At 37.0% G+C, this 25280-nt stretch overlaps 1 protein-coding gene and 1 pseudogene across 2 annotated transcripts in view; one reads left to right on the forward strand and one right to left on the reverse strand.

Moving 5' to 3' along the window:
• The window catches only part of LOC129137592 (coiled-coil domain-containing protein 144A-like), a 104647-nt gene that overhangs the window by 56101 nt on the left and 23266 nt on the right, over positions 1–25280 (reverse strand). Inside the window, exons 1-6 of one of the 2 annotated variants that reach the window (XR_010152975.1) lie at positions 19040–19145; positions 14699–14882; positions 14016–14144; positions 12786–12886; positions 11043–11996; positions 9332–9469 (exon numbers count right to left, since the gene is read on the reverse strand). Coding sequence is in view for 1 of the 2 variants with exons in the window: in XM_063798898.1 (XP_063654968.1) it covers positions 9332–9469; positions 11043–11996; positions 14016–14144; positions 14699–14839 (1362 nt within the window). In the remaining variant the exon portion in view is untranslated. Of the gene's footprint in view, positions 1–9331; positions 9470–11042; positions 11997–12785; positions 12887–14015; positions 14145–14698; positions 14883–19039; positions 19254–25280 lie in introns of those variants that run through there. The other variant, XM_063798898.1, reaches the window with a different exon arrangement.
• Positions 409–2602, forward strand: LOC129137645 (regulator of nonsense transcripts 3A-like; annotated as a pseudogene).

Genomic DNA, 25280 nt, shown 5'->3' on the forward strand with positions numbered 1-25280 from the left:
TAAGAAATACACTATTAGAAAGCAGCCTCTGAAAATAATTTATGAATAAGCCCTCAAAAGCAATTGCAACAAAAGTCAAAATGAAAAATTGGGACCTAGAGGGGAGGGAGGGGAGGGAGGGGAGGGAGAGGAGGGAGGGGCGGGGGCCGGGCCTCCCAGCGCGGTACGCGGTGCCTTTTGAGCTCCTTGTGCACGCTCCGCCCCGGTGGGAACGGCCGCGCGCTCCCCGCAGGTGGTCATCTGCCGCCTGCCTCCGGGCCTCACCAAGGAGCAGCTGGAGGAGCAGCTGCGCCCGCTGCCAGCACACGACTACTTCGAGTTCTTCGCCGCCGACCTGAGTCTTTATCCTCATCTCTACTCAAGAGCATACATTAATTTTAGGAATCCTGATGACATCCTTCTTTTTAGAGATCGTTTTGATGGATATATCTTCCTTGACAGCAAAGATCCAGAATATAAGAAGTTTTTAGAAACCTACTGTGTGGAGGAAGAGAAGACCAGTGCCAACCCTGAGACTCTGCTGGGGGAGATGGAGGCGAAGACAAGAGAGCTCATTGCTAGAAGAACCACACCTCTTTTGGGATATATTAAAAATAGAAAATTAGAAAAGCAGAGAATTCGAGAAGAGAAGCGAGAAGAACGGAGGAGGAGAGAGTTAGAAAAGAAACGTTTGCGGGAAGAGGAAAAAAGAAGAAGAAAAGAAGAAAGATGCAAAAAAAAAAAAAAAAAGAGAGACAGATAAACAGAAGAAAATTGCAGAGAAAGAAGTAAGGGTTAAGCTTCTTAAGAAACCAGAAAAGGGAGAGGAACCAACCACAGAGAAACCAAAAGAAAGAGGAGAGGAGATTGATACTGGAGGTGGCAAGCAGGAATCCTGTGCCCCCGGTGCAGTCGTAAAAGCCAGGCCCGTGGAAGGCTCGCTGGAGGAGCCCCAGGAGACGTCACACAGCGGCAGTGATAAAGAGCACAGGGATGTGGAGAGATCTCAAGAACAAGAATCTGAAGCACAAAGACACCATGTGGATGATGGCAGGAGGCACAGAGCTCACCACGAGCCTGACCGGCTTTCCAGAAGGAGTGAGGATGAGCAGAGATGGGGGAAAGGACCTGGCCAAGACAGAGGGAAGAAGGGGAGCCAGGACAGCGGGGCTCCGGGGGAGGCCATGGAGAGACTGGGAAGAGCGCAGAGGTGTGACGACAGTCCAGCACCCATAAAAGAGCGACTGGCAAACACGGACCGGCCAGCCTTGCAGCTGTATGATCCAGGAGCTCGCTTCCGAGCGCGAGAGTGTGGCGGAAACAGGAGGATCTGCAAGGCAGAAGGTTCGGGGACTGGTCCTGAGAAGAGGGAAGAGGCAGAGTGAGTCACTGCACGCACCTGGCCTCCATGGACGAGCGAGGGCATCCCAGAAACGTGTAAATGACCCCGAGTGTGACTGGGAAGGAGAACTTATTCCTTACCAGGAAACTGGAAGCTAAAAATACAGAGGGTGACATAGAAACACGCAGAAACCATTCTAAAGAAAGTAGTGATCTTGTATTAAATTGAGCAGAATTCTCACAGATTTTACCATTCCTGTTATAAACTAGTATTTGTTGTTTAGCCAAAACAGAAGATGATTTCCACTGGACAGTAGAAAAATATGTGTAAAATAGGGAAGAAAGTTAGTATTGGATCAGTGTGAGTCCTGAAGCACTTTCAGTGCTGTGAGAACGACATCCACTTTGGGTTTCATTCGTTTGTAAGCAGAGGAGCTGTCAGTCACTCGTGCTTCTCGGTGGCCTCTGAGCCATGGTGTCGAGTGAAGAGTAGTTCTTGTTTGTTACAACCTTTGTGAGTCAGCCATGCCTGCAAAGTGTGCTGTGTTTTAGTCCTGGTAGGAATATTTATCAGAGTTCACACTATATAAAATCCAACAGCTTCAACTATTGCCCTTTCAACAGTTTTGCCACTGACCGGATAAAAACGGTTTCAGTCTTTGGATGGATGTGTTTGTGGTTTGTAACCATTACGGTTTAAACCATGGTTTAAGAATTTGCCCAAATAACAGAAATTTTGTTCGGGAAGGGATAAACTAGATATAGCATATACAGCCTGTTTTTGAGTTTTAGATACTTTATTTGTAAATAACTTAAAATAGCTTTTTGAAACCGTGCATTCTGTAGTTTCTTCCTTTCAGTGAAATTGCTAAATGTGAATGTATTTTTGGCACTGCGATTTTAACCATTTATTAAATAAAAATTGTGTTAAAGAAAAAAAAAAGAAAAGAAAAATTGGGACCTAGTTAAACAAAGGAGCTTCTGCATAGGAAAAGGAACCATTCAAGAGACTAAATAGGCAACCTAAACAATGAAAGAATGTATTTACAAGCTATGCATTGAACAAAGTTCTAATATCCAGAACCTATAAGGAACTTAAATCAACAAACAAGAATTTAAAAAAATATATAAAAGCGGGCAAAATACATTAACAGACGCTTCTCAAAAAAAGACATAAAAGTGGAGAGCAAACATATGAAAAAATGCTCATCATCACTGATCATCAGAGAAAAGCAAATCAAAGCCACAATGACATACCATCTCACACCAGACATAATGGCTATTACTAAAACGTCAAAAAATAAGCAACAACAACCCAGATTTTGGCAGAGCTGCTACAGCGAAAAGGGAATTCTAATACACTATTGGAGAAAATGGTAAATTCGTTCAGCCGCTATGGAAAGCAGTTTGGAGGTTTCTCTCACAGAACTAAAAGTAGAACTGCCATTCAACCCAGCAATCCCATTAGTTGGTTAAATATCCACTTCCCACCACCAAAAAATCATTCTACCAAAAAGACACATGCACCCAATGTTCACTGCAGCACTATTCACAATAGCAAAGATATGGAATAAAACCAGAAGCTCATCAATGATGCACTGGATTAAGAAAATGTAGCACATATACAATATGGAATACTATGCAACTATAAAAAGAACAAAATACTGCCCTTTGCAGCAACATGGATAGAGCTGGAGGCCATTATCCTAAGCAAACTGATGCAGAAACAGAAAACCAAATACTACATGTTCTCACTTATAAGTGGGAGCTAAACATTGGGTACACATGGACATAAAGATGGGAGCAATAGACAGTGGGGACTATAAGAAGGAGGACTGGGTTGGACAATGGTTGAAAAATGACATGCCAGGTACTATGCTCATTACCTGGGTGATAGGTTCAACTGCACCCTAAACCTAAGCATTATGCAGTATACCTGTGTAACAAACCTGCACATGTACTCCCTGAATCTGAAAGTTAAGAAAGAGAAAGAATAAGATAAAAATAAAATGCCCTTTATAACTTGCAACAAAAAAACACCAATAACATTCTTCACAGAAATGGAAAACACAATCCTAAAATTCATATGGAACTGCAAAAAAGCTAGACTATACAAGCCAAGCCTGAGGGAAAAGAACAGAGCTGGAGGCATCACTCCACCTGACTTCAAAATATATTACAAGGTTACAGTAACCAAAAGAGCAAGGTCTTGGTATAAAAATAGAAAATTAAACCAATGGAACAGAATAGAGAACGCAGAAATAAATCCACATATTTACAGACACCTGATTTTCAACAAAAGTATCAAAAACATACATTGGGGAAAGAACCCTCTCTTCAACAAATGGGGCTGGGAAAAGTGGGTATCTGTAAAAAGAAGAATGAAACCAGGTCCCTATCTTTCACCATATACAAAAATCAACTCAAAATAGATTAAAGACTTAAACATGAGATCCAAAATTATAAAACTACTACAAGAAAATATATGGAAAATGCTTCAGGACATTGGTCAAGGCAAAGATTTTATAGCTAAGTTATCACGGGCATATGCAAAAAAAAGCACAGGTATAAAAACAAAAATACATAAGTAAAGCTATATTAAAATTAGGTTTCTTCACAGCAAAGGAAACAATCAACAAAGTGAAGGAAACAACCAACAATTGTAGACTGGGAGAAAATATTTACAAATCTATTCATCTGAGAAAGGTCTAATATCTAGAATATGCCAGGAACTCAAACAACTCAACAGTAAAAATTGTTAATAATCCCCCCTGAAATGTGGACAAAGAATTTAAATAGACATTTCTAAAAAGAAGACATACGAATGTCCACAAATGTATGGAAAAGTACTCAACATCACTAACAGGAAAATGAAAACAAAATCCCAAATAAGATATCGTCTCACCACAGAATGGCTACTATCAAAAAAATCAAAAAACAAAAAACAAAGAAACCAGAAGTAAAAAATCCTGGCGAGGTTGGAGAGAAAAAGAAAACTCTTATGCACTCGTGGAGGGAATGTAAACTAGTATAACCATGGAAGTTTCTTAAAAAGCTAAAAATAGAAGTGTCATATGATCCAACAATCCCACTACTAAGTATTATCCAAAAGAAAGAAAATCAGCATATCAAAGGGATACCAGTATTCCCATGTTGATTGCAGCACTATTCACAACAACCAAGATACAGAATCAACCTAAATGTTCATCAACAGATCAATGTGGTTGATGAGTAAAGAAAATGTGGTATATGTCCACAGTGGAATACTATTCAGCCATAAAAAAAGAATAAAATCATGTCATTTACAGCATGGATGAGGACATTAAGTGACACTAAGTGAAATAATTCAAGCACAGAAAAATAACTACTGTATGTTTTCACTCATGTGGGAGCTAAAATTTAAAAAAAGTTCACGGAAGTAGAGAGTAGAACTGTGGGTATTAGAGGCTGAGAAAGGTAAAGGGGAGTAGAAGATGGGGAGAGGCTGGTTAACGGACACAAGATTACAGTTACATAGGAGGAATGAATTCTAGTGTTCTGTTGCATTGTAGGGTGAATATGGTTAACTAATTTTTTTTTTTTTTTTTTCTGAGACAGAGTCTTGCTCTGTCACCCAGGCTTGGCATGCAGTGGTGCAATCTCAGCTCACTGCAATCTCCACCTCCAGGGTTCAAGCCATTCTCCTGCCTCAGCCTCCCAAACAGCTGGGATTACAGGTGTGTGCCACTACACCTGGCTTGGCTAGCTGATATTTAAAAAGCTAGAGGAGAGGATTTTGAAAGTTCACAACACAAAGAAATGGTAAATGTTTGAGGTGATGGAATATATTAATTAGCCTGATTTGACCATTATACATTGTTTACACATATCAAAATATCACTGTGTATACCATAAATATGTACAATTATACAGGTCCACAAAAAATCAAAGGAAGCCAGGTGTGGTGTCACATTCCTGTGGTCTCAGCTACTTGGGAGGCAGAGGCAGGAAGAATTCTTGAGCCATGGAGGTCAAGGCCGGCCTAGGTAACATAATAAGACACTATGTCTAAAAAAAAAATACATCAATAAAAATAAAAGCAAAATCATTCATCCTATATATAGATTATGGGTGAAACTTAGTGACTTGCTTCTAATGAACAGAAAGTGTTAAAAGTGATAACCATGTGGCTTCCAACATTAAGTTAGAAGAGGCTCTCTACCACAGACTGCTCACCCTTGGACCCCAGCCCCCATGCTGTGAGGAAGCTTAGGCCACAAAGAGAGCCTAGGAGTTCCAATGTACATATTTGGGCAACCTGCCCCAGCTAAAGTTCCAACCAATAGCCACCATCAGCAACAGACATCTTAGTGAACAAACCTTCAGATGATTCCAGTCCCTCAGCCTTTGATTTATCCCAAGTGAAGCTGAAGGGAGCAGAGGCAAGCTGTCCCGGCCAAGGTTTTCCCAAGCCACAGATTGGTGAGCTAAACGAATGTTGTTCTTAGCCACTCAACTTTGGGTAATTTGTTAGGAAAAAATAACCAGAAAAATAAATTTAAACAAGGAGACAACAAGAAATAGAATAACATACCCAGTAGAAATTAGTCTCCTTTAAAGTCAGATCTAAAAAATGTTGAGGTTAATTTATTAATGACAAACAACTCTAATGGGAAGCAGCAGACAACCAGGAGAAGGATGTAAGAACTACTGCAGAGGAAGTTTAGAAAAAGTTCCTTTCCATTACAAATTCTGATGACTAAGCCAGTGAGGCTTTTAGAATTTGTCCCCCGAGTTTTGAAATAAGGAAGATGAAGAAGGAAGGAGATATATAATTTGAAGTATAAAGTTGAAAATACCAGAAATATTTGATTAATAACCAAAAATCAGACATTGTACCTGATTTCAATGAACTGAAATTCTAAAAGTGATAAGCAGCTTTGGATATTTATTAATCAATCTAGGATTCAATCTTCATTTCCATTTCCTCAGTGAGAAAATTAACAAAATATTATGGAATCAGTTTTAACAATCTCAGAAATAAAAATGTAGTGTCCTTTGAGTGTTAAGCTATTAAATGCAATTTCCCCTTTACCTTACTTCAAGCTCATTTGTATGGAGAAGGGAAGAGCATCTCATCTTTATGTTGTATCAAAATGCTTCTCCATATCATACAAATTGGCTCTGAAATTTTGAAATTCATACAACTAATTCAACCATTTGTTTCTGATAAATGCCTGGACATGACCTGATTTCCAGTTGCTGCACTCCTGGAAGTTGTTCTTTGAATGGGTTGAAGTATTTATTCAATGAATTATGTATTGAACTATAAAAGCATAGCTATGCATTTCTATTTAAGCAAAAGGAGGTAAATGCAGGGAACTCTGGTTTCTGAGGATGTAGTATCTGTGCCAAGAAGAGGATTCAGCTCCGGGAGTGTACAAGAGAACCAGGTGCTGGGTCAAAAGAGTATCTAACTGTAAACTGCAACATGATGAATTAGCTCAATTTCCAATGAGGAAAGATGACAGCCTAGACTTAATCTTGCCCTTCATAGATAGTTAAAATCTACACATGACTCTATGACTTACAATGAGTTAATAAAAACATAATGCAGTAAATAGTAGATGGAGTCAGCATATCCTGTGACCAAGATTTGATGGAAATGGGAATGAAGAGAGAGGCACTGGGTGAGAGATAAAAGGTATGACTGGAGAAAAAAAATTAATGGGATCTGTCTCCGTAAGCCTGACTCTCGTCATGTCATGGAGTCAGCAAGGCATAAGCTGGCCATACACTCCTTCAAGAAGCAAAAAGTGAAATTAAAGACATTCTACTACTTGAATTTCTATTCTTACATAAGACAACTGGTAATAAGCAACAGGACTGAAAATGAATTTTCCTAAAATGTGATTTGCTACTGGCATAAGGATAGACATAGCTCAATATATTAGAACTGAGAATCCAAAAACAAACACACACTTTTATGGTCAAGTGATTTTCAACAAGGGTGTAAAAAAAATTAAATGAGAAATGAATAGATTTTTCAACAAATGGTTCTGGGAAAACAGTATATCCACATGCAAAAGAATAAAGGTGGACTTCACCAAATGTCATATCTAAAAGTAATAAAATAGAACCGCTAAATGTAAGAACTAAAACTATAAAATTCCTAGAAGAAAACATAGCCATAAATCTTTGTGACTGCAAAACAAACAAACAAAAATTAACTGGACTTCATCAAAATGTGAAACTTCTGTGCTTGAACAGAGACCATCAAGAAAGTGAAAAGGAGGCTGGGCATGGTGGCTTACACCTATAATCCCAACACTTGGGAGGCCGAGGTGGGAGGATTGCTTGAGCTCAGGAGTTCAAAAACAGCCTGGACAACATAGTGGGACCTTCTCTCTACAATTTAAAATTATATAAATTTTAAAAACATAATAAATCATAAAAAAGAAAATAAAAAGGAAAGCCATTGAAAATATTTGGAAACATATCTGATAAGGGACTTACACCTAGGGTATATAAAGAACTCTTAAAATTCAGAAATTTAGGACAACCCAATTTTAATGTGGGCAAAAGATTTGAACAGATATTTCTCCAAAGAAGATATACAAGTGGCTCATAAGCACATAAAAAGAGGCTTAAAGTCATTCATCATTAGGGAAATGTGAATCAAAACCACAATGAGGTACCACTTCATACTTCTAGGTTGGAATCCTTTTTCAATCAAAAATATGAAAAATGTTGGCAAGGATGTGGAGAAATTAGAACCCTCATACAATGCTGATGGGAATGTAAAATGGTGCAACCACTTTGGAAAGCAGACTGGCAGCTCCTCAAAAGGTTAAGCATAGTGTTACCATATGACCCAGAAATTCAACTCATATGTATATACCCAAGAGAAAGGAATACATATACAAACACAAAAACTTGTAAATAAAAGTTCACAGCAGCATGATTAATAATAGCCAAAACATGGAAACAACCCAAAGGTCCATCAATGGATGAATGGCTAAATAAATTAGTGGTATGTGCATACAGTGGAAAATTACTCAGCAATAAGATGAAATTAAATACTGATACATGTTACAACACAATGAACCTTAAAAATGTTATGCTAAGTAGAAGAAGCCAGTCACAAAAGACCACCACACATTGTGTGATCCAATTGATACGTGGTGTCCAGAATGGGCTAATCTATGGAAACAAAATAGATTGCTGATTCTTTTCAGGGTCATGAAAATGTCCTACAATTGATGATGGTGATGGTTATGCAACTCCGTGAATATATTAAGAGACCATGAATTGTACACGTTCAATGGGTAAACTGTATGGTATGAGAATTCTCTCTCAGTAAACTTGTTTTCAAAAATTCAGTGGTAGAATCTAGATATATCTCTTAATTCTCTACTTTGGATGTACATACTATACATGATTTGTAAAAAAGCACAATATATTTAAAATGAAAGGAAAATAAAGGAAGTACCTAACATTTCAAGTAGTTTGTAAATTAAAACATTTGCATTTTGGAGAACAGTACTATGGCCTTTCTGTACCAGTTATCCTGAAATTCATGAAATAAATATATACAGATTCTGTACCCATTCACAAAAGTAAAGATAAGAAATAAGACAATTTTCTGGAACATTCTATTAAACATTATCCTATAATTTAATCTGGCTTGCCTCACCATGGCAATAGAGAAATCACTAAAAAAATACTACTTCACAGGAAAAAAAAAAAAGCCTCTCAACTTCTGTGAGGAATACTGAATAATTCCCAATTTTCCTAAGGATCTTTGGAAATGATCCTTATTTTTAAAATGTATGTACTTATGAGGAGAAAAGGACAGAATGAAAGCCAGAGGTTAAGAAACAAGTGTATTATAAAGATAATTAAATTGTAATAAAATGAATTATAATAAAAATACAAAAGAAAGCTATCCACTGCAATCAGTATCCTAAAACATCTGACATTATTCCACCACCTATAGATTAACTGTTGACATGTTATGTTTCATACATACTTCACTTCTGATTTGACCCAATTTCTTCTTTGAATCCTGTGTCTCATCTAAACTAATGTGACAACGTGAGGTAGCCTCTGACGTAGGTTGTTGTTTTAGGAGATCGGTCCATTCTTGTTGGAATTCTCTCATAACTACCTGTGAAGGTATTTTTTGTTACTGATTTATAAATCACCTTATTATTAAATTATGGTAGTAAGATTTAACTCTAACTTATAGACTTTGAAAAACATCAACACATATATGATTCGCCTTGTTTTCCTCATGTGCACACATTCTTGTTTATTTCTGAATTTAGTTAAGGACAAAGAAGGTGTTATCTTCCTGCCAAATCGGTTTTCTGTTAACTTAGGCAATAGATTCAGCCCACTACTCACTCTTCCCTGAAACATCTGCAGTGCTTAACAACCTACTGAAGTCTCAAAAAGAATTTGATACGTGGGTGGGGCTGCTGGTGGTACATCCCACACTGGTAAAATGTTTTCCCTGTTTTTTATTAGAAGCTCAAATCAACCTCAGAGTTCCTTGCATATTCAATTGCCTGCTCAGATCCTTCTAAAAGATTCCTATCTCAGAATACAAGTAAAATTCCAATGGCCTTTGAGGCCCTAGGTAACCTGGCCTCTACCTCCCTCCTGATCTCAACTCCTACAACTGTCTCACCGATTCAGTCCATTCCTGCTATATGTGAATCCTGCCACTTCTGATTAGTTTGAAAATGGGACTCAATGCCAAACAAATAAATCACAGATAGCCACAGTTACCTTTGTACTATCAAAGTTATATCCGAATGATAGGCAGTGAGCCTTGAAATGAAAATTATGAGCAAATTCTTTGTAAAAACATTCAAAGTAAATTATAAATACCAGTGGTAAGATTAAATGTAACATGGCTTTGCTGAAATTCACATCTGTCCCAAATTATGATTTAATAAAAAGTAAATGCCTTTAGGCCGGGCATAGTGGCTCACGCCTGTAATCCCAGCACTTTGGGAGGCCAAGGCGGGCGGATCACCTGAGGTCAGGAGTTCGAGACCAGCCTTGCCAACATGGCAAAACTCCGTCTCTACTAAAAATACAAAACTTACAGAGCAAGATTCCATCTCAAAAAAAAAAAAAAGTAAATGCCTTTAAAGAATTGAGAGGTCATAACAAGTAATTTGAGACTGAAATCGTCTCAGATTTAAGTCAAATTGATATGAATAAAAATAAAATTATACCAACTTAAATACATTACAAAATTACTGAAGGAAAAGTATTATGAGATACAGCAGTATACTTCAGTTCACCTGGGAAATCTGGAATTAACGGTCAAAGCAACCCTCCCCACTGAATCTTAATTTCAAAATACTCATGTCAGATATGAGCATTTCTGTTTATCTGCTTCATCATGGTATTAAAACATGGCCACATAAAGGCATTGCAATGATCATTTCAGCAGCATAAGACTACATCATGAGCATTAGTCTGTACCTATTAACACTGTAACTGAACTTAAAATTTCATAGGTGACACAATTTCTTTATGCAAAGTAAAGCATCTTTCAGGTTTAACTTCTTTTTCACTGGTACATTTCTAGGCTGATACAGCAAATACATTTATGATCTATACATTTTATATTCAACTAGATACAACATTTACCCATAACCAAATATTACTTTACATTTTCTTTCAGGAAGGTTGAAAAATATTTTATCTTTCTTAATACTTACTTTTCTTCCTGCTTTCTCTTTCTCACATTGATCCATTCTTTCTTTTAAATGATTATATTCATCCATCAGCTCCTTGTTCTTCTCTTGTAGTGAAAGAATCTGCTTTTCACTCTCAGCTTGAAGATTTTTGGCAGCAGAATGAAACTGGTCTTGGATAGTACTGCTTGTCTTTTCCTGACTGTTAGCTTTCTTGTGAGCATCATCCAGTTGCTGTCGAAGCAACATATTTTCACTGTGTAGTTGAGATAATCTCTCCTCTACAGATTCCTGCTTGGCAATGTATTTCTTCAGTTTGCTTTGTGCAATTTGGTACATTTGTTCAGTTTCTTTCTTCTGACACTGTGTCTGGCTGAGGTCTCTTTGCACACGTTCCAAAATCAAACTCTCTCTTCCAAGAGCATCTCTTGTGTTATGGAGCTGAATTTGTAGGCTGTTAATTTTACTTTCAGCATTAGAAAGTTTTTCAGAAAGAATCTCATTCTTAGCTTGTAGGCCAGACATATCAACCTTCATTTTGTCATGTAAACGAACCCACTCTTGTCTTGTTCTCTGGAAATCAAATTTTAGGTCTCTTGCTGTCTGACTTTGATCACAGTCACGTACAGCAGCAGCCAGTCTACAACGGTATGATTCCATTTCTATTTCTAGTCTTTCTTGGTTCTGTTTCCCATTCTCCAGTTCAGAATTGAGTATTTTGTTCTCAGCTGTCAGATTGTTCAGCTGCCCACTGTACTGGAGTATTGTTTCTGTTAATGTTTCCTCATTTTGTTTTATAATTTTTTGAAGGTTATCATTCTTTTCTTTCACAACCTCAATGTCCTCAAAATATTCCTTTTCCTTTTGCTTGTTCTGATTTTTTATTGTATCTATTTCCAGTCTCAGCAAGGCAATTTCTTCCTGCAACATGCAATTTTCATGAAAGAGATCCTTTTCTTTCTGATGCCTATGAGAAATCTAAGTAAGAAAGGAAACATTCAGTAGCACTCAATAAAATGACAGATTATGATTTTCTCTGAAATTAAATAACCTATACATGTATACAATGAAAAGATTGCCATAAGTGGATATCCAACTGGAAAAAAATATTCTATCGAAACTTCAAACCTCATAGAGCATAAATTCCCAAAACTTCATAAGTTTATTTGAAGACAATGAATCCATGAATGTAGAACATAAATAACTAGAGAATTTTTAAGCATCTCAGAATTGGAAAAGACGGTCTCCAAATTACAACAAACTCAAAGGCATTAAAGATTAATAAATTTGACTACATTAAAAAATTGGCTTTACACTCTGACATCTAACCTATACACCACCCTATAGTAAAAGCTGTAGCTTTGCATATATCTGGACAGAGGAAATGTTCCAATGTTCTTTAAGTTCTTTTTTTCCTGAGAATATTCTATAGCTATTTATTTTTCTAACATTTTTCTCATCAGTTATATAAGAATTACATTTATTCATAAATGCTAAATCTAAGCATTATATTAGGCTTTTTTTTTTTTTTTCGAGATAGGGTCTCCAATCCATCACTCAGGTTAGAGGGCAGTGATGCAATCAAGACTCACTGTAGCCTTGGCCTCCCGGGCTCAGGTGATCCTCCCATTTCAGCCTCCTGGGTAGCTGAACTAGAGGCACACACCCCCACACGCAGCTAAATTTATTTGTACTTTTTGTAGAGATGGGGTTTCGCCATGCTGCCCAGGCTGGTCTGGAACTCCTGGGCTCAAGTGATCCACCCACCTCGGCCTCCCAAAGTGCTGGGATTACAGGCGTCAGCCGCTGCACCTGGCCTTGTACCAAGCACTTGTACATGTATCACTGAACTCATTTATATCACAATTCTGAAAGGAGAGGTCAAAAAATATGCAAGTTGCAGGATTTTCCCTAGGTCCCCTTACTTTACTTCTAGTGCTCTTCCACCAAACCACAATTACTTCTGTGTTGTAAATATATAAATATAAAAGAGGCTTATTTCAAAACACCAGTGGTAAAAAAAGAAGTTACAGAGCTTTTCTTAGAAAATCATGAGATTATCTGTTATTACAATAACTTACGTTTCCTCTTTATAATGTCTGAAACAGAAATAAGCATGAAACAGGGTGAAATACACTGAACTGTTTTTCTTTTCTTTTTTTTTTTTGAGACGGAGTCTCGCACTGTTACCCAGGCTGGAGGGCAGTGGCCCAATTTCGGCTGACTGCAAGCTCCGCCACCCAGGGTTCACGCCATTCTCCTGCCCCAGCCTCCCGAGTAGCTGGGACTACAGGTTCCTGCCACCACGCCTGGCTAATTTTTTTTGTATTTTTAGTAGAGATGGGTTTCACCACATTAGCCAGGATGGTCTTGATCTCCTGACCTCGTGATCCACCCACCTCAGTCTCCCACACACTGAACTATTTTTCTAAGAGAAAACACTTACCAATAAATTATCACCAAGTTTATATTATGGCATATCATTGTTTTCAAAGCTCTTTGCACTGAAATGAGACGCTACTTGGAGCAAACTGTTACTCTCCTCAAAAGTAAGGGAAACGGCATCTGAAGTACGGCCTGTGAACTGGCTATACATTTCATCCTTACTGCAAGTGGAAATAATAATCTAACCTCTCCATTAATATATTAGGAAGATGAAATAATGTCTGAAAACTAGAACGTCTGTTGTTAGTAGCAAGGATTTTGAGATTGTGGAAAGATCATTAATTCTATGAAAAATAACAAATGTTTCTCCTTTGGATAAGGCCACTGTGAATGTCACTACTTGACTCTTGCAAACAAATGGAGTTGAATTAAGAACATGACTTTATTCAATGAGCCAAAAATGCCAGAACCACCATCACCACCCCCAAATGTGTGTGTGTGTGTGTTTGTGTGTGTAGTTCAAAAATCCATTGTACTTTCCAAGTTGCACAGTTGTTTTTTAAAAATATATTCACATACAAAAATATATTTGAAAATGATTAAAGAAAATACCTCAGAATTCATTTTCTTTCGAGCCATTTCTAGTTCCTTTTGTTTACTCGTCAGAATCTGATCTTGTAATATTCTGGCATCCTGTTCTTCAGAAAGTTGCTTCTGGGCACCGTTTCTCTCCTGCACAACCTAGAGATAACATGGAGGTTTTGGTCTAATAGCACTGAAAAAGAAAATCTAAAAGGTTAAGAGCAGAGCCTCTCTTATAAAACGGCTAAAAAGAAGTAGTCTGTTAAAACACAAGAACTTTTATCCCTCAAGAATCACTCAAATCTTAATTGCATACATGACAGCTAAATCTGTCAAAGAGGAAAAACAGTTCTTAACTACGGGAAGATACAGCATTGTGAAATAAAATTTCTTTCAAAACATTTAACTAGTGTCCTTATAGTTTCAAAGCTATTTAGCCTGTATTTTAACATAAAAAATGTGTAAATGAACAGCTATATTAGTGATTAAACTCAACTTATCCTCCACTCTAAAAACACAGACTGAGCATCTATTAGATGACAAGGTTTACAGTAAATAATTTTATCTATAAATGTCATAGTTCATTCTTAAGAGGAAATAACAGTTTTGGTTTATTTTAAACCTAAATGATATACATGAAGCCAAAAAATTATAAGTAATGCCGATGAAACATAAAGTTAGAAAAATGAAGTTTACACCAAAGATTAATTTACCAGATCCAAGTTATTTCTTACTGTCCTCAATTCCTTAACAAGTCTTCTCAGATTCCATTTAAGTTGTTGCTTTGTTTCAACCACTTTCCCACACTCCTCTTCTTTTATTCTTAACTGTTCACTATCTTTATTATACAACATAACGGCATTTCTTTTCTACTCATTTTCTTGTTTTAAGGCAAGTCTGCAGTTAAACATGGATTACATTAAAATGTGTTTTGTTAAAAAATAAAAAAGTTTATTCTGTGATCTGGCTCTTCCCATGTGGGTTTATTATCCTCATAAAAACTCCTATGCTCTTGTTTCCTTTCTAGTTCTCATGTTTTTAATTTCTCACTTCGATCTCTTCCAAGGGACATATATATTTGAGAGGTAGTGAGGAAAGAAATATTCCATTAACTGGTAAGTTTCTGTTACTAGTAACCCTGGTAAATATTATGGAAAAGCATATTTGAAATTTTTCAGTAAAGTTACAAGTTGAAAATTACTTCTTTTTCACATTATACAAGTTGAAAATTAATTAGAACAGATCATTTAGAGTTAGCTAATTTAAAAGAAGTTACTGTTTACAAACAAGTTTAGAAATTCACTAGAAATGCATTTTCATCTTCATGAAATAGTGTATGTGTAGTCATAAAAATGATTTACAGTGTAAGATAACACCTTCAGATGTCATTCACACAACATGTATCTGCAGATTACTATAATCCAAGACTAGCCTAAGCTGTCTATAACTGTTACCCCATCCTTTTTATGTTTCTCTTTTGGGTAACACTTTCAACTTATCTTCTTGATTCTTTAGTATTTCATCACCAATTTTAAAATCCCTTTTTGGAACAAGACAGGATCTAATATTTAATTTAAAAGTAAAGGATAATATGTGTTTCAACAACGAATTTGGAATTAATTTTATCTGCATATGAGAGATAGGGAATAAAATAATCATCAATTACTGTCCATTTTACTTATTTCATGCATATTTAGAATAAAACTGGGAAGTCCTAGCCAGAGCAATCAGGTAAGAGAAATAAATAAAGGGCATCCAAATTGGAAAAGACAAAGTCAAACTATCTCTGTTTTAGCTTAGAAAACCCTAAAGACTCCTAGATTTAATCAATGAAATCAGTAAAAGTCTCATGTTACAAAATCAATGTACACAAATCAGGAGCACTAGTAAACATCAAGAATGACCAAGGTAAGAATCTAATCAAGAACCTAATCCCTTTTACAACAGCTGCAACAACAACAACAACAACAAAAACCTAGGAATATACTTAACCAAGGAGGTGAAAGATCTCTAAAAGGAGAATTAGAAAGCACTGCTGAAGGAAATCATAGATGACACAAACAAATGGAAATATGCCCTATGTTCATAGATTAGAAGAATCAATATAGTGAAAATGATCATATTAACCAAAGCAATCTACAGATTCCATGCAATTCCTATTAACATACCACTGTCATTCTTCACAGAATTAGAGAAAGTACCCCTAAAATTCACATGGAATCAAAAACAAGCCTGAATAGCCAAAGCAATCCCAAGCAAAAAGAACGAAGCCAGAGACATCACATTACCAGATCTAAAACCATATGACAAGGCTAAAGTAACCAAAACAGCATGGTACTTGTATAAAAGTACATACGTAGACCAATGGAATAGAATAGAGAACCTAGAAATAAAGCCAAATATGTATAACCAACTGACCTTTCACAAAGCGTACAAAGACATAAACTGGGCAAAGAACACCCTATTCAATAAATGGTGTTGGGAAAATTGAATAGCCACATGTAGAAGAATGAAACTGGATCCCTATCTCTCACCATATATAAAAATTAACTCAAGATGGATTAGGCCTAACATGTGGCTCACATCTGTAATCCCGGTACTTTGGGAGGCCAAGGCAGGAGAATGACTTGAGCCCAGAAGTTTGAGACCAGCCTGGGCAACATAATGAGACCTCATCTCTACCAAAAAAAAAAAAATATATATATATATATATACAAAATATGTATATATATAAAATATGTATATATAATATGTATGTATGTATGTATATATATATATATGAGAAACTACCTACTGAGGTACAATGTGTACTAATCAGGTGATGGGCGCACTAAAATCCCAGAGTTCACCACCATACAATTCATCCATTTAACCAAAAACCAAAATATATATATATATATATATATATATATATATATATATATATTTTTTGAGACAGAGTCTCGCTCTGTCACCCAGGCAAGAGTGCAGTGACACGGAGGCCAAGGTGGGAGAATCACCTGAGGTCGGGAGTTCAAGACTAGCCTGACCAACATGGAGAAACCTTGTCTTACTAAAAATACAAAATTAGCCAGGCGTGGTGGCAATGCCTTTAATCACAGCTACTCAGGAGGCTGAGGCAGGAGAATAGCTTGAACCTGGGAGGCAGAGGTAGCCATGAGCCGAGATCACGCCATTATACTCCAGCCTGGGCAACAAGAGTGAAACTCTGCCTCAAAAGAAAAGAAAAGAAAAGAAAAGGCTTCTGCACAGCAAAAGAAAAATAATCATCAGAGTAAGAGAACCTACAGAATAGGAGAAAATATTTGCAAACTATGCATCTGACAAAGGACAAACAAATCAGCAAGAAAATGCAAATAATCCCATCAAAAAGTACACAAATGACATGAACAGACATTTTTCAAAAGAAGATGCACAAATGGCCAACAAACATATTTAAAAATGCTCAACAGCACTAATATTCACGGAAATACAAACTAAAACAACAAGGAGATATCACCTTACTCCAGCCAGAATGCTCGTTATTAAAAAGTCAAAAAACAATAGATGTTGGTGCAGCTGTGGTGAAAAGGAAATGCTTATACACTGCTGGTGGAAATGTAAATTAGTACAACCTCTATGAAAAACAGTAGACAGATTTCTCAAACAACTAAAATAGAGCTACCATTCAATCCAACAATCCCCTACTGGGTATCTACCCAAAGGAAAAGAAATCATTATATCAAAAAAAACACCTGCAAACATATGTCTATTGCAGCACATTTCACAATTGCGAAGATACGGAATCAACCTAAGGGTCCATTAACCAATGAATGGAATAAATAATATGTGGTATATATATGTCATGGAGTACTACTCAGCCATAAGAAGAATGAAATAATGTCTTTTGCAGCAACTTGGAAGGGACTGGAGGCCATTATTCTAAGTGAACTAACTCAGGAATGGAAAGCCAAATAAAACCACATTCTCACTCATAATAGGGAGTTAAGCTATGGGTGCACAAATGCAGACAGAGTAGTATAATGGACATCGGAGAATCAGAAGTGGGAGAGTGTGGGAGGAGGATGAGGGATGAGAAACTACCTACTGAGGTACAATGTGTACTACTCGGGTGATAGGCACACTAAAATCCCAGACTTCACCACCATACAATTCATCCATTTAACCGAAAACCACTTGTATACCTAAAGCTATGAAATTTAAAAAAAGTTTTCAAAAAGAATAAAACTGTATAAATTTTTTGAAAATTACTTTGGGTTTAGAAAAGTGACCAGTTCATGCTCTGCTGCTTGAACTATAAATTAACACAAACATTCTTGTGAAAAATTAAGAAATATTGATCAAAGGTCTTTTGTAAAAGTTCCTATATTTCAACCAATAATTCTATATTGGAGAATTTATTCAAAGCAAACAGTTTAGGAATGTAGAAAAACATTTATATAAAAAATGTTCTGGGCTGGGCATGATGGCTCATGTCTGTCATACTAATGATTTGGGAGGCCAATTTTACAGAAGGAATGCTTGAGGTTGGGAATTGGAGATCATCCTGAGCAACACAGTGATACCCCGTCTCTACAAAACACTTTAAAAAGTTAGCCAAGCATGACAGTGTGCACCTGGAGTCCCAACTACTTAGGACGCTGAGGCAGGAGGATGGAGTTCAAGGCTGCAGGGAGGTATGATCACACCAGTGAACTCCAGTCCCAGGCACAGAGACCCTGTGTCTACAAATAATAGTAATGATAAAAGATGTTCCTTACATCATTAATTATAAATACAAGATAATTTTAAAACCCAAATTACAATTTGTTAAATGAATAACAAGATTTTATATGGTGGACTTCTATATGGCCATTTAGATTGCAAAGAATATATATTTATTTATTAGAAGAGTTCACAGTTAATAATTTGTTTTATTATTTCCAAGAATTTCATATTCCACAAGACCAAAAAGGTTTCTCCCCCATTAATCTGCAGAAGGTAAGTCAGCAGTTACAAAAATTCTGATATATTGTCTTTAGTATAAATATTTCTTTAGAACTAGAACATCATACCTCAAATCGCACAGCTCTTTCTCCCATTCAATTTTTTGAAGTTCTAACTGTAATTTTGTCTTTTTTGTTTCAGATAGCTCATTTTGTAGTACACTGACCATACTTTCCATTAGTTGAAGTTTTACTGTAAGTTGGTCACAGTGATTATTCTTAAGTTTCAGTAAGTGTTCACACAAACAAAATGTGTCTTGGATTCTTGATAGGCTAGCAGAATCTGTGTCAGGGAGAAAAGGTAGAAATAAAATATATGAGTACTTTTAGGTGTTAAAAAACTGTGCATTTTTAACATTGTCTCCTTCATACATTGAACAAATATGCACTGAGTGCCTACAAAGTGGGAGACATTCTACTAAGCTCTGCAGATAAAACAGATAAGACCTCTACTCTCATTTAGCCTTAAGTGAAGTGAGGAACAAACACAACAAAAATGACAATTATAAATTCAGATATATGGTGTAAGAAAACAGAGTTCTATGATCACACAGAAGAATTTGATCTATAATGGGCCCAGGGAAGATTTCCCTGAGGAAGAGATGGCTACACTGAGAAATGAAGGGTGAGAAGGAAGCAGTTAAGCAAAGGGGTAGAAAAGCATTCTTGCCAGTCGACAGCAGGTGCTGAAGCTCTGCTGGAATCTGCTTCTGGCCACAATGGACAGCAAGTACTGATTTACCTTCTTGCCTGAAACAACCAAAAAGAAAACAGACAAAATATATTATACAATGATTTACCAGGCAGTGGACTTCAGGTAATGAAGACAATGATCCCCGTAAGACAGGAAACAAAGGAAATTCATCCAACACTCCAGCTCCCTGCCTTCACGGAGTTTCCAGGCTACCGCACAGAGAGAAAAAACTGACATAGAGTCCACCAGATTCCCTGAGATGAGATGATGAAGCTGAGAGTCTGGTAAAGCCAAGGCAGACAGAGATCACGAAACAGAACACCGGAAAGGAGACAGAGTACAGGGAAAGAACACTGAAGATTTGCAAAAATACCTCCTGGGTATCTAGCAGAGTAACAAACAGCACATGTGTGCCAGAAAACCGCCCCAGATCAAGGGGAAAAAAACATCTAAAAAACACTGGAAAGAAACATGTCTGGTGTTCACGATGTGCCAAAAAGAGTGTCCATTCCCATGAGTGATGCTGGGGAAACTCAGACTTCGCATGGCAATGAATAGAGTCATCACAAAGATCTTGCCCCAGGAGCAGGAAATTAGACCAAATCATAAAAGCAAGATCAGAAAGATCAAGCTGTTCATATGGAACTCAACTTTATATTAAAATTAAGCTCAAGCAGACAGGCAGAGGCATGGAAGATTTTTTTTTTCTTTTTTGAGACGGAGTCTCGCTGTGTCGCCCAGGCTGGAGTGCAGTGGCTTGATCTCGGCTCACTGCAAGCTCCGCCCCCCGGGTTCACGCCATTCTCCTGCCTCAGGCTCCCGAATAGCTGGGACTACAGGCGCCTGCCACCGAGACCGGCTAATTTTTTTTATATTTTTAGTAGATATGGTGTTTCACCGTGTTAGCCAGGATGGTCTCGATCTCCTGACCTCGTGATCCGCCCACCTCGGCCTCTCAAAGTGCTGGGATTACAGGCTTGAACCACCGCGCCCGGCCGGAAGATTTTTCTTTAAAGCAAACTGCACTTGTAGAGATTCAAATTACAATGTCAGGAATGAAAGCTAAAATGGATGGAAGTGAACACAGATTAGACATCACCAAAGAGAAGATTCATAAATTTGAGACATCAGTCAACTATGAGAAAACTTCAAGCAGGAATAAGTCCCCAAAGAGGGAAAAAGAGAGACAGAAAAATAAAAAAAGAATGGCCAAAACTTTCTAAATGTAAAGAAAACTATAATCCTACAAATCCAGAAGTATCTGGCTGGGAGAGAGGAAATGAAACTATACTATTCAATTTTCTTTTTAAAAAAATTTCAATAGCTTTTGGGTTAACAGGTGGTCCTTGGTTACATGAATAAGTTCTTTAGTGGTGGTTTCTGAGATTTTGGTGCACCCATCACCCAAGCAGCATACACTGGATCCAATCCGTAGTCTTTTATCCCTCACCCCCCTCCCACTCTTTCCCCACAAGTCCCCAACCTCCATTGTATCATTTTTATGCCCCCGCATCCTCATAGCATAGCTCCCACTTACAAGTGAGAACATACAATGTTTGGGTTTTCATTCATAATTTTCTTATGCCATATATGATATGCCATAATATTTTTTGAAGATGGACTGTGATGTTAAAATCATATACTATAAATTGTAGTGCAACTGCTAAGATAGAAAAAAATAGTTATCGCTAATAAGCCATAAAAGGGAGACAAAAATAAATCATAAAAATTACTGGACTAATTGAGAAGAAAGCAGAAAAAGAAGAGAACAAAGAACTGGGGGGACCAATGGAAATCAAACAGCTTGATGACAGACAAATTTCACTGTATCAATAAGCACATTATAAATGGAACTGGCCTAAAAATCTCAATTAAAAGGCAGATTGTCAGACTGGATAAAAAGGCAAGAACCTACTCCATGCTTCCTATTTAAAAAAGCACTTTAAATGTAAAAACATAAATTGTTCAAAAGAATGGAAAAAGATATACCAGGCTAAGAGTTGACAAAAGAAGCCTGAGAAGAAATGGCTATGTTAATACCAAAGTAGATTTCACACCAAAAAAAAAAAAAAAAAAAAAAAAAAAAAAAAAAAAATTACCAGCTATAAACAGTCATTTCCTAATGACTTTTAAAAGTTCAGTTAATCGGCTGGGTGCGGTGGCTCATGTCTGTAATCCTAGCACTTTGGGAGGCCGAGGCAGGTGGATCACGAGGTCAGGAGATCAAGACCATCCTGGCTAACATGGTGAAACCCTGTCTGAACTAAAAATACCAAAAAAAAAAAAAAAAAAAAAAATTCAGTTAATCAAGAACGTGTAATCTCAAATGTTTGTGCACCTAATAACAGCTTCAAAATACATGAGGCAAAAATCAATAGACGAAACAGACAAATTCACAAGTACACCTGAGATTTGAATATCACTTACTCAATAAGTGATAAAACAAGGGAGCAGCAAATCAGCAAGAATGGAGCACACTTGAACAACACCATGCTTCTCAAGTACCCAGTGAGCACTTACCAAACAGACCACATTCTAGGTTCTGCAATCAATCTTTTTTTTTTTTTTTTTTTTTTTTGAGACGGAGTCTCGCTCTGTCACCCAGGCTGGAGTGCAGTGGCGGGATCTCCGCTCACTGCAAGCTCCGTCTCCCGGGTTCACGCCATTCTCCTGCCTCAGCCTGCCACCACGCCCGGCTAATTTTTTGTATTTTTAGTAGAGACAGAGTTTCACCGTATTGGTCAGGATGGTCTCGATCTCCTGACCTCGTGATCCATCCGCCTCAGCCTCCCAAAGTGCTGGGATTACAGGCGTGAGCACTGCACCCGGCCTGCAATCAATCTTAATGAAAGAATTAAGTCAGAAAGATTTAAGTCATACAAAGTATGTTCCCTGACCACATGGCAATCAAGTCACAAATTAGTAACAAAATATCTCATCAAAATATTCAAATATTTTAAAACAAAGTAATACACATCTAAATAACCCTAGGTCAAAGACACGATGCAAAGAGAAATTCGAGAGTATTTTGAACTGAATGAAAATGAAAATACTACATATCAGGATTTGTGGAACACAGCTACAACAGTACTTAAAATTTTTTAGCACTTAATGTCTATATTAGAAGACTCTCAAGTCAATGGTCTTGACTTTTATCTTAAGAAACTAAAAAAAGAGAAGAAACTGAAAAAGAAGAAGAACAAATTAAACTCAAAGCACGCAGAGGAAATGATACAATAAGCATCTGGTATGGTCTGACATTTGCATCCTCCCAGAACTCATATGCTGAAACTTAATCACAGAGGTGATGTTATCAGAAGGTGGGGCTTTGTGGAGGTAATGAGCTCACGGGAGCCAAGCCCTCATTAGTGGGATTAGTGCCCTTATATATATAGACCCCAGAGGGCTCATTCACCTGTTCTGCCATGTGAGGACACAGGGGGAAAAAAGAGATCTATGAACCAGGAATTGGTCCCTCACCAGACACCAAATCTGCCAGCACCTAGATCTTGGACTTTGGTGAGAAATCTATTTCTGTTGTTTATAAGCTACCCAGTCTATGGTATTTTGTTATAGCAGGCCGAACAGACCAAAACATCAAAGATGAAACCAATAAAACGGAAAAACAATAGGAAAAAAACCAATAAAACCACACACTTTGAGGAGGTCAATAAAAGTGATAAAACTCTAGCCAGGTTGATCATAAAAAAGAAGATGCAAATTACTAATTTCAGAAACATAGTAATATGACATTTTTATAGATTCTACAGATACTAAAAGAATAGAAATATAATAAGATAAGCTTTATGTGACTAAACATGACAACTTTGATAAAATGGACACTTTCCTTGAAAAACAAAAATTACCAAGGTCCAATTTCAGAAGGAATAACATGAACTGTCCTATATCTCTAAAAGAAAGCATAAGTAAAGCCTTCCTAGAAAGAAAACTCCAGGCCCAGATAGCTATGCTGGTGAATTCTACCAAATATTTAAGAAGCAATATAACAATTCTACATGACCTCTCCCCCTGCCCTCAAAAAAAAAATAGAGGAGAAATACAACTCATTCTGTCACTCTAGCATTACCCTGAACCAAAATCTGACAATGATATTACAAAAAGAGAAAACTCCCTCATGAACATGGACATAAAAATGTAACCAGTTTCTCAAGAAACCAAGATATCCTCCTTTAGGTGAGTGAACGACTTCTGGTACAGCCATGCGATAATGAGCTATCATGCCATGAGAAGACATGAAGGAACCACAAAGGCATATTACCAAGTGAAAGATGCCAGTCTAAAGGCTACACGCTGTCTGATACCAACTAAATGACATTTTGGAAAAGGCAAAACTATAGACACAGTAAAAAAAGTCAGTGGTTGCCAAGAGTTGGGGAGGGAAGGTGGGAAAAGATGAACAGATGAAGCACAAAGGAGTTTTAAAGCTCTGAAATTACTTTGGATAATACTACAGTGATAAATACATGTCCTTATACTTTTGTCCAAATTCACAGAATATAAGACACCGAGACTGAACCCTAATATAAACTATGGACTTTCGGTGATTATGATTATCAATTCAGGAACATCAATGAGATCAAGTGTAGCACTCTGGTGAGGATATTGATAATTGTGGAGGCTATGCACGTGTGGGGGCAGGGAGTACAGGGATAATATCTGTGCCTTACTTTCAATTTTGCTGTGAAGCTAAAACTACTCTAAAAAATAGTCTTTTAAAACGCTCTAAATAAAGCTTCGGCAAATCAAATCCAATGATACATTAGAAGGATAATACATCATAAACAAGTGGGGTTTATCCCTAAATACACGGTTTGTTTGACATTAAAATATAAGTATTCACCACATTAAAAAACTAAAAGAGAAGAACCATATGATCATCTCAGTAGATAGAGGCATTTGATAAAATACAACATTCATTCCTGATTTAAAAAAAAAAAATCCCTCTCAGTAACCAAAGAATACAAGGGAACGCCATCAGCATGATAAAGAGCATCTCTGATAAACCTACAACTAACATGTGTCATGATGAAAAACTGAATGCTTTCCCTGTAAGATCGGGAACAATACAGGAATGTCTCCTTTCACTATTTTAGTCAGCATTGCACTGAAGCCAGTGCAGTTAGGAAAGAAAAGGAAATAAAAGCTACCTGACTTGAAAAGAAGAAGTAAAACTGTCTTTATTCACAATCATGATCACATAATAGGGATGAGTAAAATCCAACCTGCGGGGCAGCTTCTTATTTTTGCAAATAAAGTTTTAATGGAAGGCAGCTGTGATTTTTAACACATGTATTGTCTATGGCTGGTCTCATACTACAATGGCAGAGTTGATTGGCTGTGACAGAGACCATTTTGTCACAAGTTTAAAATATTTACTATGTTTAGTAAGATAACAGTTTGAAAATGAAAAGGTTTGACTATCTTTGGTGTATGTAAAAAAGCTGATTGAATCGAATCTCAATTTTAAATGTTCATAAGCTACCCAGATTGGAAAAGACAGTTCACAGGTGGCAAATAAGCATATACAAGATGCTCAACATTATTAGTCCTTAGGGTAATGCACATTAAAACCATAATGATATGCATAATACACAC

The sequence above is a fragment of the Pan troglodytes genome, chromosome 19 (assembly GCF_028858775.2).
Source record: "Pan troglodytes isolate AG18354 chromosome 19, NHGRI_mPanTro3-v2.0_pri, whole genome shotgun sequence".
Taxonomy (NCBI): Eukaryota; Metazoa; Chordata; class Mammalia; order Primates; family Hominidae; genus Pan; species Pan troglodytes.